Source organism: Erinaceus europaeus, chromosome 2 (assembly GCF_950295315.1).
Source record: "Erinaceus europaeus chromosome 2, mEriEur2.1, whole genome shotgun sequence".
In the NCBI taxonomy this organism is placed as follows: Eukaryota; Metazoa; Chordata; class Mammalia; order Eulipotyphla; family Erinaceidae; genus Erinaceus; species Erinaceus europaeus.
Window position 1 is genome coordinate 98,070,081 of NC_080163.1, and position 17,205 is coordinate 98,087,285.

Below are 17,205 nucleotides of genomic sequence, written 5' to 3' on the forward strand. Positions count from 1 at the left end.
ATCCCAGAAACTGTCATATGGAGAAACCTGCCTTGAATGGGCACTACCACAAGAAGATAGAGCACTGATGATAGATAGTATTGGTGATTCTGAATGCAGTCACTTAGGCACATTGGCCTTTTGAGATTCTAAGATAAGAAAGAAAACAAACAAGCAAACAAAAAACTACCCTCCAAATGGTATTTAGTGAAATCATCTGAGTTTTATTAAAGATTCACATCTTCATATTTCTCCAATAATCTAAATTTGTTAACAGCAAAACAGACAAAATCATCACACAAGTATCTAAAATTAATTTATATGGACAAAGTAGGTTTGTTAGACATTTCTTCCCCAGTGTTCACATAACTTTGGATGTGCTATTTTGAATTATCTACTTTACATAATAAAAACATTAGAAAATTGCATATTATGTACATTAAAAATTTTCATAGAAAAATACAATTAAGAAAACTAAGATCTCCCCTTCTCCACAACAAATTTAAGATTTCTTTCATACACTATGTAGAAATATCTCATAACACTATATATTTATTCAAAGTGATTCGTAAATGGTAACTTTTAATGTAAAGTAAATCTTAAACTATGTAATATCTCTCTTTAGTTCTACTCAGTGTTTAATTTTATCAATAAGTCTGCAGGGTTTATGGATATGAGTAAATGCATTCAAACACAAAATACATTGCAGGTTGCTGCTATACTAATTAAATATAAATGAAAATTTTAGCTATAAATTTGAACATTACAATGAGAAAATGTGTTAGATAAATAATTTTCCACAGACTTATATTATTAACTGCTTGTTTATTGCCAAATTCTATGAATAAATTTGTACCTAATTGATATCTCTACTACTGTTCACTTATGTTTATTTATTTTGATTTCTCAAATACAGTATATGAAACTCTAGACAACAGTTTTATACTTCTTAAATGTGAAGATAACACCTCCATGGCCAAATTAAAACAAAGTAAAATCCAATGACATTTCAGACTGTCTAGGAAATCCTTGACAATTTCATCTACATGGATTTTGCTTCAAACAGGAGCACTAGACAGATTGAACAGACAATCAATTCCACAATATTTCTATGATGAATTGATTGATTTGGAAATCTTGTGCTTTCACTATTATTAGAATTAATTACTGCTTGAAAATAATGATACCCCAAGCAGGTGCATTTAATGATCCTATCACAAAATGCCTGAAAAGTCACAAAATATCACAACTGGGGGGGGGGTAGATAACATAAATGGTTATGCAGAGATTCTCATGTCTGAGGCTCCAAAGTCCCAGGTTCAGTCCCCTGCAGTACCACAAAACAGAGCTGAGCAGTGCTCTAGTTAAAAGAAAAAAAATCACAACTGTTTTTACTTCTTGCTATTATTGATTTTGAGCATAAAAAATATGTATAGTTGAGGCTGTGACCAGACTGGTTTCTTCTCAATAGCTGTCTATAGAACACTAATTCTGGATATTAGAAAAAAAAGAAAAGGGTTTATTGAAAGTTTTACATATTGATACAAATAAGTAATTTAAAAAATTATTACACTTAAATACCTTTATACAGATATTTTGAATAGATCATTTTAGGAGTTAGCTAGCCTTTTTGTTATAACAATGAAAATTTTTGTTCCTGGGGTTTTTATCATAAGGGAAAACAATACTTTTCCTAGACTGGGAGATTGAACTGTAGATCAATCATCTAGGTCATTAAGTTTCTGTATTTTTCTGAAGTGGTACATTTCATTTGAGATATTTTCATAAACTAATTTATTTCTTAATTCCTAAATTCTTAGTCCCTAAATGTACCAGATCTTTGAGAGGTGAAAGGGTCAACTAAAAGTTGGTATAGAATTACAAGATTTTGTTACAAAATATTTCCCAACTGTAGATAGTATGCCTCTTTTAAAGTGCAAATGGGAAAACTTATTTTTTACATCTTGCTTGATTTAAATAATAATTCAAGTATCTACTTTAAAGGATGTTCAGAAAAACAATTAATGTTTTTATTAATCACAAATTTAGAATATTTCCTGAAAGGCAGAATATTTCTTGAATATCCTTTGTTTTAATCATGATTTAAACTCAAGATAAAATGTAGCATTGATTCACACCATATTTTTAAGACTTCATAACTTTTACCCACATACTTAAATAATCATTTTTAAAAATCAACATAATATACATGAAGGGAAGTTGCAAATAATAGCATTTCATTTAAAATAATACATTCAGATGAAGGTATAGTCTGAAGAGAAGTCATTTGTGCTTATTTCTCTTATGGCTGATATGTAAAATTTTACCTGTCAGTCTTTTCATTGTGCTTTTGTGTGAAATGGAGTAGTATCATAGTCTTGAAAATGAATGCCCTTAGAAGTTGTGATCTTCATAATAGCGCCATTTAAAGCATCATCTTCAACGAGTGTTATTAAACCATTGGCAATCATTGATGGGCTAAAATGAATAGACATTATTTTTGTTTTAAAATAATGAATTTGGTAAAATTATCATTTAAGGTTGAAGAACTTACCACCATTAACATGTAATAAAGAAATCTATCCTGAAACTATGGCTACCTCCATTTTAGTCATTATATATATATGTATATATATATATATATTATTTACAAGACTTCTATGCCTAACTTTAACCTTAAGAAGAAGGATTTATGAGTTTATATTTTATCATTTTCATTAGGAAAATGTTTATTTTATCATCTTATTCTGTCAGTAGACTTTAGACTAATCAAATAAAAATACTATTAGAGGATAAATATTAAGAATTATAATTAATATTAATAGGATGCTTATTATTCATTTGTTATTTTAGCCACCCCAATGTAGCAAATTCTTAGACATTTCAAGGCTTCCTAAGGTTGTCTTAATATTAGTCTCATTTTACATATGTGAAAGCTAGAGTACCTAGAGGATGATGGGTAATTTCATGGTTAGTAGTAGGGCCAAGGACCAAGATATGAACCTAAATGGTCAGATTGTTTCATCATAATAGTTATGACTCTATACCATGAAACCCCACCTGCTCTAAGACATCACTCATCAAACATATGTGCTGATCAATTGTTCTTCACAAAAATGGTTGAGGTTAAGAAGTCATACAAAATTTCATCAAAGGCATCTGTAAATTTTGTCTAGAATTTAGGTAGATGAGGTATGACTGTTTTCAAAGACAACTAAGCATTACTTAAAAATATGATTATGGATGAAGTCATTAGCTATCTATTTCATTCCTTATATATACTTATATACGTATCATTGTATTACATATATGCATTGTATGTATACACATGTATATTGCGTAATATCGTATGTATCATTGATATACAATGTTCTACAATTATTATCACCTATATCTTCAAAACAAAATTTATAATGCATAAAGATGTTATATTCAGAAGCCCAGAAAAAAATTTCTTCAGAGATTTCACCATACCAAAACTTTGCAGTTTGCATTAGTTTCTTGAGTTTTAAAGCTAATTTTCCTTTTTATTACTTAACTCTAGATAGTTCTTTATTTCATGTTGTAAGATAGGCATAGTTTTACTTACTCCAAAATGCCATAGAATTTCATCATAGCCTTGATCTGATCCTTATATTCTATATATTGCCCCATGTTTTCCTCTTTTTCTATGGACTCAAGAATGGGCGTATTGACAAAACCTGGGCAAATAACGTTCAGTCTCACACCGCTGTTCATAAGATTAGCAGCCATCTGCCAATTAGAAGTAGAAGTTGCACATTATAATAGTTTTTAAATGTACAGGGTAGAAAAAACTGACAATAAAATGATTTTAAAATATTACAAAAAGAATTTAAATATGAAAAGTACTAATCATATATACTTCCAGCAATATGATTGTAACAATGTTAGAATAACAACAGAAAGTAAGAGAACAGTGTTGGATTAATTCAGCACTTGACTGTCTAACAATTAAACTCATTTTTAATCAATATCAAGAGGGCAACAAACCTAAAGCTATGCTGCTCTTCTAAATTTTTCGGGGATCTAAAGGTGAGAGAAACTGAGTCTGAGAATTAAGATCAGAGTTTTTCTTTGGAAATCAGAGACTGTACAGTAGAATATTTGCTTAAAAAATACTAGAGGTGATGGCTGTGTGGGAGTGAGAGTGTTTGCAAACACTTATCTTGGCAAGATGAGAAATTGTACCCATGTGCCAACAACTTTACTGTCAATAATTAACTATCCAATTAAATAAAACTACCAAAGGTGGAAAGTTTTAGGACTTTGACACTAAGGATACTTTTAATTTGCATCAAGAAGACAGGTGTTTTTCTACCATTTTTAATCCATTTATTTGAACTATCCTCTAAGAACGAAAATAGAGTCAGCTGTCTTGATTTGAAAATTTTGCTTACTTGCTGAAGTTGACTTGTAGTCCCAGAAATCAATATGTAAGGAGCTTCCAGGACCATTTGTGGGTAATAGAGAGTAGTTGGACATTTGAGTTATTCAACATGATGATTTAAGCTGAGGTCAAAGTCAAACTCTGTTTTCTGGTTCCAACTCATTCATATACTACTGAAAAATATCTTTATTGCAGTATATTTAGTGCCATATCTTTTTCTTTTCATTTTTGTGCTCTTTCTTAGTGGTTTTGCTGTCTAAATTTTCACCAGGACCAGCAAGATAGCTCATTTGGATAGTGCACCTGCTTTGCCATGTATAAGATTCAGGTTTGAGCTCAACCTCCACTGCACTGTGGATAATTTGGTGCTACAATGTCTCCTTCCTTTCTGTAATTGTTGATTTGAAGTGATACAGCTCCAGTGATGACAAAAAAAAAGTTAAAATGTCCCCTAACTCTAGTGATAAAATGCTGTCTAGTGTTATTAAGAAAAAAAAAACTATGTGTTTTATAGAGAAAATACGGGTTAGGTCAGTGTTCTTCAGGCATGAGCTTTCAGTGTTACTGCTCATGTTAAAACAACATGTATTTAACTCAGTTCATATTGAGTGAGGTATATTTCAACAGAAACACACAAATCAAGGTTAGACATCGATTAATCGATTAAATGGTGTGACTAAAGATGTGAGAAAAATTAACCCTATCTTTCCTTAGTGGCAGGAGTTCAATATATATGGAGTCATTCCACATTTGTGAGTAATGTTATAGAGCTTAAGTATCATGAATAATGAAAACTGATGATAGAGGTTTCTAGTCTTATGTTTTTTTTTCCAGAGCCTCATGCATACTACTCAGAATAACTTTTTCATTCACATAGAGAAACAGAGACAGAGAAAAATGGAGAGATGTCACATATCACAGCTCCAGAGCTCCCTCCTACCCCTGTTTCTGACAGAACCATGTAGTGTAGGGGTTTGAATTAGGCTGTGCACAAGGTAAGACATATGTCTACCCAGTGAGGTCTCTCTGAAGCCAGTCTTGTAATTGTAAATATGATATTTCTGGTCTTTAAGGCTGACTTTACTTTATAATAGCTTAATGTGTTCATTACAGATAGAATTGAAGATAATATCTTTACATAGTAAATGAAAGAATTCTAGTCAACTTAAATTCAGAGTAAGAACTGCTTCTCTTCCATTCTGATTTAGCATCTAACATTCACAGATCTGTTTTTTCCCCCTTCTCTCTTTTAGGAATTTCTTCTATTGCTAACATTTTCATCTTTATATATCTGATCCCTCTCTGTCTCACCTGTTACAGATTAAACACTGAGGAGATTTCTCCCAACTGTTCTTTGCTCTTGTACACTTATCTTCAAATTTATTTACAGAGCTGGCAGTTGCTCTTCAAAAGTAAAGCTGACCTTGTCACTCCTGTGTGTAAATGACCCAATGATGACTACACTGAGAGTAAAAGTCTTTAAGTTTGTTACACAGCCCATAGGACACTTTTGCTCTGACTTTGCTAGTATCTCTAGTCAAGCCTCATGCCTTGTTTAAAGAGTGTCATCCCAGCTGCCTCCCCCACTTGCAAATGGTTCTAGGAAAGCAGCATTCTCAATTCATGCTCAGAGAGATGGCTCAGTACAACTTTCCTCTCTCCAGTCTTCTATGGAGATATCAACCTTGAGGATAAGATCTAGAAAATGCTCGTCCATCCCTTCTGCAGCTCTCCCCTACACACCCCATTTTTTTCTTTATCTCTTGTGACAGGTAATGTTGGAACCATATTGCTTATCTTATCTTGTAAAGAAGCCTTAAGTTCAAATGTTTTTAATACTTTAAGTTTAGTATCATCTGAGGGACGGGTGGTAACACAACAGCTTACATACATGATGGTAAGCACTCTGTGCAAGGATCCCAGTTTGAGTCCCTAGCTCACTTGCCGGGGACTCCCTGGCTCACTTGCTGGGGACTCCCTTCACAGGTGGTGAAACAGGTCTGCAGGTGTCTATCTTTCTCTCCCCCTCTCTGTCTTCCCCTCTTCTCTCAATTTCTCTCTGTCCTGTCCATCAACAACAACAGCAACAGCAACAACAATGGAAAAAAAAAGATGAATGCCAGGAGCAGTAGAATCATCTCAATATGCATCCATAATGTATTCTTCAGTGATACACATATATTTAGAATCAGTTTCTGCTTAAATTTATCTAGACTAAATTTGGTTACATATTTGATTGGATAGTGATATTATAATAAAAATCAAAGCATGTTATTTTTCATTTTCATCTGTGTATTGACATCTGTGTTATGGAACTCATGCTTCATGTTTGTACAGAAAGAGAAAAAGATAACTTATAGCTGTTGTATCCTTACCGCTGCTGAACGTGTGAATCCAATTATGCCATGCTTTGAAGCACAGTAAACAGGTTGTTGTGCCACAGGCATGAGCCCTGAAAAAAACAAGTAAGAATTTTAAAATTGTATTTTTAAAAAAATAGCACACAAGAGACAATGAGATAGTTCACCTAGGAAGCATCTGCTTTATCATGCATTTAATCTAGGTTCAGTTCCTGGCCCCACAGCACTGGAGAAAACTTTGGCAGTGTTGTGGTGTCTCTTGTATCTTTTTATGTCTTTATTTCATACTATGTTCTGAACAAAGTTGGCCTGGAGCAGTGAAACCACAGTGATGACCAAACAACAACAATAAAAGTAAATAAATAAATAAATAACATCTGACATAGCCCTCAAATTTCTTTGTCAATGAATAGTTGGTACCTGTTTTAATATGAAACTCAATCTATAAAAACACTAGTCACTTAACATTATCAGTAAACTCTAAAACTCAAGAACATAAAGCAAATCAAAGAATTTGTTTAATGATGGCCCTTCTGATCACTACCAGGCCACCCCATCATCTGAGTCTCTCATCAGGGAATCCTTGGATATAGATATGATGAGCCTAGACCTCTAACAGTCTCTCTGTCTCTACCACTACAGGTCACACTTCCATCAGAAATGTCATCATAAGCCTCTTGTGGGCCTTTTCTTGCCCTTGATATAGAACGGCAATGGCAGGGACTGCCCCACTCTCCAAAGGCAGGCTGGGTCAACATACTCTGCTACTTGAAGAAGACTGGTCCTGAAATGACTGCATCCTAGAATGTTCCTAGCTGTGACCATGAACTGTTAGCTCAGCCTGACAGGCATGCAGAGGTTACATAGGCTCCTGTACTAAATATAAGTAGATATGAGCCCTAGGTCAGATTCATAGGGTTTAAAGCTAATGATATTTATATACTTTCCTCACATTTGAGAGCTACTCTCTGCTAATCCAGCTTTCTAGCCCTATTCTCAACTCTGACACCATCTTCCCAGACAATACTTTTAGCCCACCTTCATGTTAGCTATTGGGCTCAGGCAAAAATTAGTGAAGTCATGGTCCCATTTTAATATTCCTAAAATAGACTTTCTAGCTTCTTCTCACCCAGAGATTACATCTGTTCTATTCTTACCAATACATTCCTGATTATTAAACACTTTTTCCTGCTGTATTCCCTACAACTTTTCAGCCACCAAGTTGCAGATCCTACCATGATACCATTATGACTTTCCTGGGCAGATGACCTTTCCAATGTGTCTTGGAACCTCACCTCCCAGAGTCCTAACCCACTAAGGAAAGATAGAAATAGGCTAGGGATATGGATCGACTTGTTAACATCCATACTCAAGGGAGAAGCAACTACAGAAGCCAAATCTTCCATCTTCTGCACCCTACAAAGAATTTTGGTCCGTGTTCCCACAGATGTAAAGAACAGGGAACATTTTCAAAGGATGAGGATGGGATGTAGAACTCTGGTGGTGGAAATCGTATTAGACTGCACCCCTCTTATCCTAAAATCCTGTTAATCATTATTAAATCACTAATAAAATTTAATTTTTGAATTGATGGATGGGATGATGAAATGAAAAGAGGTAAAATAAACACATGTAACTGCCAGCTTCAAATAAATAAATAGATAAATAAATAAATAGGTCAAGCAATGGCACAACTGGTTGAGGGTACATATCACAATGCACAAGGATCCAGGTTCAAAGGATCCCCATCTGCAGAAGGAAAGCTAGCAAGTGGTGAAGCAGGGCTGCAGATGTCTATCTGTCTCTTTCTGTATCTCCCCTTTCCCTATGGATTTCCGGCTGTCTGTATCAAATAAATAAAGATAATAAAAATTTAAAAAAGAGATTTAATTTTGCATGTGTGGACCTTAGACCTTACTACTCTGAACACTTTTTTATTCACAAAATGAGTTACACACACCCAGTGAAAAAGAGAGTGAGAGAGACAGAGAGAAAGAGACAGCTATAGCACCTGGGTTATGTTTAAGGCAAGGCACACACCTTACCCTGTAAGCTAAATCGCTGGTTACTCAAAAGAATCATTTAAAAATCCAGTAATAATCATTTCACTATAAGTTCCAAAAAGGATACATTCTGGGGCTGGAAAGATAGCATACCTATAGTGCACTAGACTTGCATACCTAAAGCCCCAGAAGTTCCAGGTTCAATCTCTAGCACCACCATATGTGAACAGTATTCTGGTCTCTCTCATGAAAGTAAATAAATAAATACATCTCTTTCAAAAAGTATATGTACTGCTTTTAATACTTCTACATAGTTAAAACAGTTTAAATTGCTAAAGTGAGACTGAGATTGTGTTTACCATTAATCTGTATTTCCTGTCACTATTTGTTAATCAATGCCTCTAAGTATTTAAGAAAACTTAAAAATAACTTCTTTTGATTTTAATTCATAGAAAAATAGATCTTTGTGCACAATGACTTAGACAAAAATATAAGGTTTTACTTTTTTTACTTCATAATTATGTACACAAAAATAATTCAAACAATTAAAATTTTACTTCCATATATATGTATATATATGTGTATATAACACGGTAATTATAAAAATGTGATTAAATAATTCAGTCTGAAGTAAAAAAAAAAGTAACTAAAGCACTACAGCAAATATAGCATCTTCTCCTACCTAGCCCCACACCACAGCCCAAAAGGAAACAGAACAAGAAAATAGTGATTCTACAACAGTAGTTATTACTATTGAATGTATTTTCTTATGATTAGCAATGATCTAATCAACAGGAAAACATAACTAGAATAATTTGTATGCTTCCATTTTAAGCTAATTTCTTAAATCAACCCATTTTAATACTTAAAAAAAAGTCATGTAGTTTCAGAATCAGGAAACTATGAACCCCTGATTACTGCAAGATTATTAATGTCAATGTCATAATAATGATACTAAATTATTGTGGTTAGCTATGCTCCTCTCCACCCAACTAAGTAGTCCCAGGACACTGCCAATCAGTTGAGTGTGTTCTGTGGAAGTTTAGCAATAAATACAGACCTTAACCACTCTCTGGGAATCTGCCAGGTCTTAATTTAGAAAGCATGTTTTCTCAAGAGCACTTTAAATCCCTGAGGATGGTAGATCACACATACTGTGTCCACCCAGATGCTTTCAAAGTACTGTGCCATGTGGTTCTCTTCTTGTTTTTTTTTTTTTTTTAGGTTAAGTAAAATGTGTAAGTTAATTAAATTTTTCTTTGCTAGTCAACATGAGTTTATAATGCCTCCACAGAGTACACAGGTATATGAGGAGTTTGAGAATGAATGGATGACCACTGCTTCAGGTACTTGTAAATTAGCTGCTGTGTAAAGCATCCTTTAATGTTTATAAGACAATGGTTGTAGGAGGTGCTTACTCACAGACTGCGGGAAATGTAGAATTAATCTGAATCAAAGATAAGCCTAGTTGACAGAGTTACAAAAAGCATATATTTATGAATGTCAAAGATGTATTTAGAGGAAGTTTATATTATATATATGGAGGTACTGAACTTCTGAACCTGAGTTAGTTCAGAGTCAGAAAAGTGAAATTAATCAAATAAGTTTACTCTGGTTTTGTTAAGAAGTAAGCACAAAAATTTGCTTACATTTTTAAAGTGGTGCTAGGTATAATGAATCTTCTAACAGTCTACTAACATTTGTTGTCCTGCTATACTGCAAAAAAGTTCACTCTTTCATTGTTTTCACTTTCTTATATTAAATGACAGGTTGCATAAATCAGTTTCAGGCACTCAAAAATCAAGTGTTTTTTTCTTTTTCCTTTTTTATAGATTAATTGAAGTATCATTGACTTACAGTAAATTGCATACATTTAATGTGTAGGTTTTGAGTCGTTAAAACCACACTCATAGTCCAGGTCACACCTTACAGGTTTTCTATTGCCTCTTATCATTCTTAAGTTTGCCTTTCTCCTATGAAACTGATGATCTCTTTATGTTACTACAGAGTAGTTTGATTTTCCACAATTTTATATAAATATAATCATGTAGTATAAAGTTGGTTTTTGTTGTTGTTGTTGTTTTGGTTTGAAAAGTTTTTTGTCTTCTTCCAGTCAGGATAATTATTTTGAGATTCATCTATATTGCATCATGGATCAACAACTTCCTTTCTACCTTCCTTCTATTTCTTTCTCTCTTTCTTTCTTCTCTCTTTTTTTAATTTTCTCCTATTATTTTTATTTTTTCTAAATCATACTGAACTGTAAGAATTGTCCTACATTATCAATTGCTTAATTTTGTCAACTGAACTATACAAATGCTTAGTTAATTCTTGAGAGATTATTTTGATTGAGTTATGAGGCATTACAAATTAAAGAGAATGCTATTTCCAATTATTATTTTTTTAGATAAACAGTAGTTACTCTAATTAGTTTTCAATATCTCCACAATACATGTAGATTTTTTTTGTATATGCTGATGAAGTAAGCACACACAGATTTTTTAACTATTACTTTTTATTGTTTTGAACAGGTTTTGTGTGTGTGTGCGTGTGTGTGTGTGTATATATATATATATATATATATGTATATATATATATATATAATATAGCTTCAGTTTTGGCTAATAATATTTTTATTATTTATCTCCTACCCACAACATGAAAATGCAGTGCTGTTTCTATGTCCTTCCAAAAGGTTCCTTATTATTAAACAATTTGTCTTGCTTTATATCTTGCTTCCTTTCAGTTACCAAGTTGCAAATGCTACCATGACACGAACCTGACTTCCCTGGGCAGACGACTTCACCAATGTGTTCTGGAACCCCACTTCTCCAGAGTACTGCCACACTAGGACAATACAGAAACAGGCTGGGAGTATGGATCCACCTGCCAATATCCATGTTTAGTGGAGTAGCAATTACAGAAGCCAGACCTTCCACATTTTGCACCCTATAATGATCCTGGGTCCAAACTCCCAGAGGAATAAAGAATAAGGAATCTTCCAGTGGAAGCGAAAGGATACAGAACTCTGGTTGTGGGGAATTATATGGAATTGTACCCCAATTTTTCTACAATCTTGTTAATCATTATTAAATCACTAACACAAAGTTATTAAAATGTGTTTTGATATTGGTACTCAGGTTAAAAATATGGAATCATTTAAGTAGTATATGGCATATCTCTGAAAATATTATTCACTTGATATTTTCTGTAACTACCTAAAATTCCCACAATCTACAATCTGCACAACTATACGTCATAGTACTTTGCAGTTGAGGAAGATAAGCAAGCATAAGAATGTAAGCAGGAAGAGTGAGTGGAAATAGGAAGAGATAAAGATGTGCTTTGTCATGGAAACTGATGAAATTAAAAACCTAGATAGCTTCCTACTATTGAGTACAACATCAATGAAAAATCATTATCTGTGAGATAAGAACATGACTCAATATCTCTTGTCTATAAATTTGGACAGGGAAAATAGCAAATATTGGCTATGCAAAAGACATTCATACCTGAGGCTCCAAGATCCCAGGTTTAATTCTGACACTACAGTATAGCAGAGTTGAGCACTGCTCTGGTAAAAATAAATAAATAAATAAACAAACAAATAAATAACACCTCTTTGGTCTTACCTCTTTCACTATCTAATGAGTCCAGCATTTCCCTTGACCAAATATATATATATATATATATATTCAAAAAAGTTGTTATATTATGTTAAATAATGTATGTTATATATTAAAAGTTGTTATTTACATTGTCAGCCTTTTGCTCCATAGTCACTTACTCAAGCTTATAAAAACATTCATTTTTACAGGTGAGATGAAGGTCAGACCACAGATATGTTCTGTCCTACAGTGGTGCAGTGTCAGTCAGTCATTGAAATTATAACCTTCAGCATCTAGGTCCTGTGCTTGATTATTGAGTTGTCTCCCCAACACTTTACTCAAGCTTTGATCTGACTAACCTTGTCAAACAGACAAAGCTAAATCTTGAAAGCTAAATCTCTGTTTTCATGTATTTTTAAATTTTTTTATTAGTGATTTGATAATGATTGCAAAGATTGTGAAATATAAGGGTATACTTCATTTTTTCTTGATCTGTTCCTCAGCAGTTATTGCCACAGATAATTATGCTCTCCTCAAAGCATTTTTCTTTTTATTATTCTGGTGCCTTATGTCAGACTCACTAGCAGCAACTTCTTCCTGACTAGATCCATAGTTGTGCTAGAGAACTCTAGAATTATCTTTGACCATGAGTATTTCTCTACATTCTTTATACTTATGTAACTTTATCCACTGTTGTATATTACAATTCATCTTCCAAACCTCCCTTCCCCACCTTACACCTTATACATCACATGCTTCTCAAATTAAAAAATCCAAAGTCTCTGGTTAGAACATTTTTATATTTATAATCATGGTTCCCATTAGTTTACTTTCTTTAAGTTAAGCAGGAGTCATGATGAAGATATTTAATATGCAAAGATTTTATGATCTGTTCCATTATCTGTATTAAACTAGACTTCAGTCTTCTTTTATTCCTTACAACACTTTCTTTTTTTGATAGTTAAGGCTGTGTGGGATAAAATGAGTATAGATTCAGGTATTAAGTCTATAAGAAAAACTTGATAGAGATAAATTCTTATGATTAAGGATAATCAGAACTGCTTCTGGAGCTCCAGACTGAGTACAGAGTTGAAGGAACTCAGTAGTGAACAAATGTTCTCCATCTGTTTGCCAAATGTGTTGATAGCATTTGATACTTGACCTGTGTCAGTGGCCATTACTCATTAACTTCTCTGTCCAAACCAGTGTGTCAACTTAAAGTTTTACTATGACAGTGATGGACTTTAGTGAATCTGTGCAAGGGATTATAAGGATTAACTAAGGTTGAGTTTAATATTACCATACTTATTCCTTTAGTAGAACTAGCAGCCGGGAAAACAAAAAACAGGAACCATTTGTAAGGAAGGGAAGTTTGAAAAACACAAAGGAAGCAAACAATAGAACTGTTTATTCTTGTTGTTGTTGTTTTTGCTATAAATTTGTCAGATATACCTCATTAAAGCTGGAGAAAAAGTAACTACTTCCACTTTGGTAGCTGGCTGCTCACCGTCTTTTTGATCTATCTGACCCCATGTGACTTGACCATCCTGTAAAATGCAAGAGTATAACACTGTTGGTAACAGAAAATGTGAAGTCTTGCTGGGAGGGAGGTCACTTATTTTCTTTTAGTGTTACAAAGTCTTCAACTGACTTTCCTATGGGAAGACTAGAAGTTCTTGATGAAGACTAGAAGTTCTTGATGAGTGGACTAAATACAAGGCAATATGTTTTTTTTTTAATATTTATTTATTTATTCCCTTTTGTTGCCCTTGTTTTATTGTTGTGGTTGTTATTGATGCCATAATTGTTGGATAAGACAGAGAGTTATGGAGAGAGGAGGGGAAGACAGAGAGGGCGAGAGAAAGACACCTGTAGACTTGCTTCACTGCTTGTGAAGTGACCCCCCCAAACCCCCACAAGGGGGGAGCCTGGGGCTGGAGCCAGGATCCTTGCGCTGGTCCTTGCGCTTTGCACAACACACGCTTAACCCGCTGTGCTACCACCACACTCCCAGCAATATGTTTTAAGACTGTACTGAAGACATCTGAGTGACAAAGTCCTGGATGGGAAGAAAGGCTGTAGGGTGTGTTCAAATTGACTATGATAAGAATGAAAGTGGACATGCATATGCGTATCATGGGGAAATAAGACACTGCACTCAGGTATCAACAGCTATCCTATAAACCACCATTGCCTTCAATAAAATTGTAATAAAAAAAGTGGTTAGATGCTCCAGAGTGACTCCCTTCATAATGAAGAAGACACCAAATCAAGTATAATGGACACACATAAACTATTTACTAATACAAATGTTGTTAAGCTATTGGAAGGGTAGGCTGTATGTGGTGGTGGTGGTGGGAGGGAATGTACTATAATCATTAAACTAAGAGTGCCAGGAGGAAATTTGAAACCAAAAGAATTTGATCATCAGTTTTATATATGTTCATCATCTTGTCTGTACGATCAGAGAGAAATACACACAGAGTCCGAAATACTGACTCTGAAAAAGGTCAAACGTTGCACTCTGAGTTGGGTAGTGTGATAAAGGAAAATCCCACGTAAGTAAGAAAAATGGACATATAATTCTGTTCTTTTCAATAGTTTGTTTTAACTCACAGCTCCCTAAAACCTTTCCAGAATTTTACTGTGTATGTCAAGTGGGGCAAAATCTCATTTTGCTATAGTTTTAAAGATATAATCTTAACATCAAAACAGTGTCCAAAAGACCAGACATACCAGCATGTTACAGGGACTTATTTAGTTTTTAGGAATTCAGTTTCTTCTACTTCATGGCTAAATGTTAGGACAGACATAGATAGAGTGAAAGATTAATAGATAAACTCTTAAACTAAGACTAATTTAAGACTTAAGGAGTCTTAATAAGGGTGTTTGTGAATTCCAGCTCTGCTCCTTATGTGTAATGTAAGGGTTGTACAAAATAATTCAATGTGATTTCCTGCCTTGGTCTCCTTATCTCCAAAATGGAGATGGAGGTTATAGAATGGAAAGTATAAAGTGAAGATTAGTCTTCAATTCACATGGTTTATGTAAAGGTGAAATGAGATAAAGCACAAATTAAGATGACAACATGACACAAATAGTGAGTGCTCAATAAATATTAATTGTTAAGATGGAATTAAATAATTTGCTAGAGGAAAGTTGGTATGATGTTGTATTACTTTACTTGGGCTTTTTGGAAGAAGTACTTCATTTTATACAGTACTAAAACACTCAGAATTCTTTCTTCCTTATTCTTTCTTTTCTTGTTCCTTTGGCAGGGAATGAGAGAGACAGAGATAGAGAGAGGTTCCTGAAGCACTTGTTCCACAGCTTATAGATAAAGAACCAAAGCTTGAACTTGAGAGCTTGTTCATGATAACATTCTTTCTCCCTTTTTCTTTATTCTTTGACAGAGAATGAGAGAGACAGAGATAGAGAGAGATTCCTGAAGCACTGTTCCACAGCTTATAGATAAAGAACCAAGGCTTGAACTTGAGACATTGCTCATGGTAACATGTGTGCCCTATCAAGTGAACCACTACATGGTCACTCTCTCAGAATTTTAAATGCATCCAAACAAGTCTTTTCATTTTTACTGAGAATAAAATTCATTACCACCAGGGGGTGGCATAAAAATAAAGAGTTTCTTAGAGTGTGTTAGTGGTTTGACAAGATTGGTAATATTCTCAGCTTCTTAGAGAAAACCCATGGAACTATCTTTCTAAAATCATCACACTGACACCAACCCAACTATTTAGGAAGATCAATAGTTATGGACATGAGTAGTTTGGACCTGTCAGTGTTTGTTAGACTATAGAACTTCATAATTTCACTCAAAGTTCAAACTATTTAAGAACAATTGCTGATTTTTTATCTCATAAGTTTCAAAAGTGAAATCATCTTGGTTATGTTACTCAAGAAAACTCCTACGAAAGATACATAGCTAGTATTAAGAAATCTGGTATCAGCTGATATTAAATAGTACTGACATGAGGGTGGGGGGGTCTTTGGATTGCATGTTGTGACAAAGATGATTTGTTGTTCACTGAAATCTATTTCCCCTGAGGCACAAAGCTAGACTACATCTCTCAGGATCACTTATAGTTAGACAAGCCAGGATATAAAATTCTATCCTGAAACCTGAGCAGGAGTGATATTTGCTATGATTAAACTGGACATTTTAAAGGAACAGCTATGCTTACTCAGTGATTTCTCTTTGTTGAAAAGAAAGGAGCCTCCCAGTGTCAGAGTAAACTTGGAAGGACCATGGTGAGCTGATATACTAGGCTGGTGTTGCAAGAGATTCCCTTCAACAAGAATCTTGGGCTACTACATGAATGAGTAGTAAGTAAATTTTTACTCTTCCTAATCCAGTACATGCTTGGGTCTGTTTTAGCAATTTACATTCCTGTTCCACATCTTGGAATCCAAATCTATGCCCAAAATTTGGCGTCGCGGAAGATAATAGCAGTTTTGAAACCAAAGAAAGACCCAACACTGGCCGCCAGCTATAGACCAATTTCTCTCCTCTCCGTGTGTTACAGACTCCTTGAGAGGCTGCTTCTGTCATGTATTTCTCCTCTTACAGAGAAATTCCTATCACCCGCCCAAGCTGGTTTCCGCCCAGGAAGATCTACCTGCGAACAAGCCCTGGCCCTCTCAACTTACACTGAAAATGGATTCCAGAAGAATTTAAAGACGGGTGCTGTCTTTGTTGATCTCACAGCAGCCTATGACACGGTTTGGCACTGTGGTCTTCTAGTCAAGATCTCAAGATGCCTGCCTCCATGGGTGGCCAACACTATATCGTTTCTTCTCCAAAACAGAAGATTCCGGGTGCATCTGGG

General features: G+C 34.4%; 1 protein-coding gene across 1 annotated transcript in view; it reads right to left on the reverse strand.

The window, feature by feature from the left end:
- Positions 1-182: 182 nt before the first annotated feature.
- Positions 183-17,205, reverse strand: part of HPGD (15-hydroxyprostaglandin dehydrogenase) — a 32,595-nt gene continuing 15,572 nt past the window's right edge. Inside the window, exons 5-7 of the mRNA XM_007523001.3 lie at positions 6,763-6,839; positions 3,569-3,732; positions 183-2,457 (exon numbers count right to left, since the gene is read on the reverse strand). Of these exons, the coding sequence (XP_007523063.1) occupies positions 2,319-2,457; positions 3,569-3,732; positions 6,763-6,839 (380 nt within the window). The 3' untranslated portion in view covers positions 183-2,318. The remainder of the gene's footprint in view (positions 2,458-3,568; positions 3,733-6,762; positions 6,840-17,205) is intronic.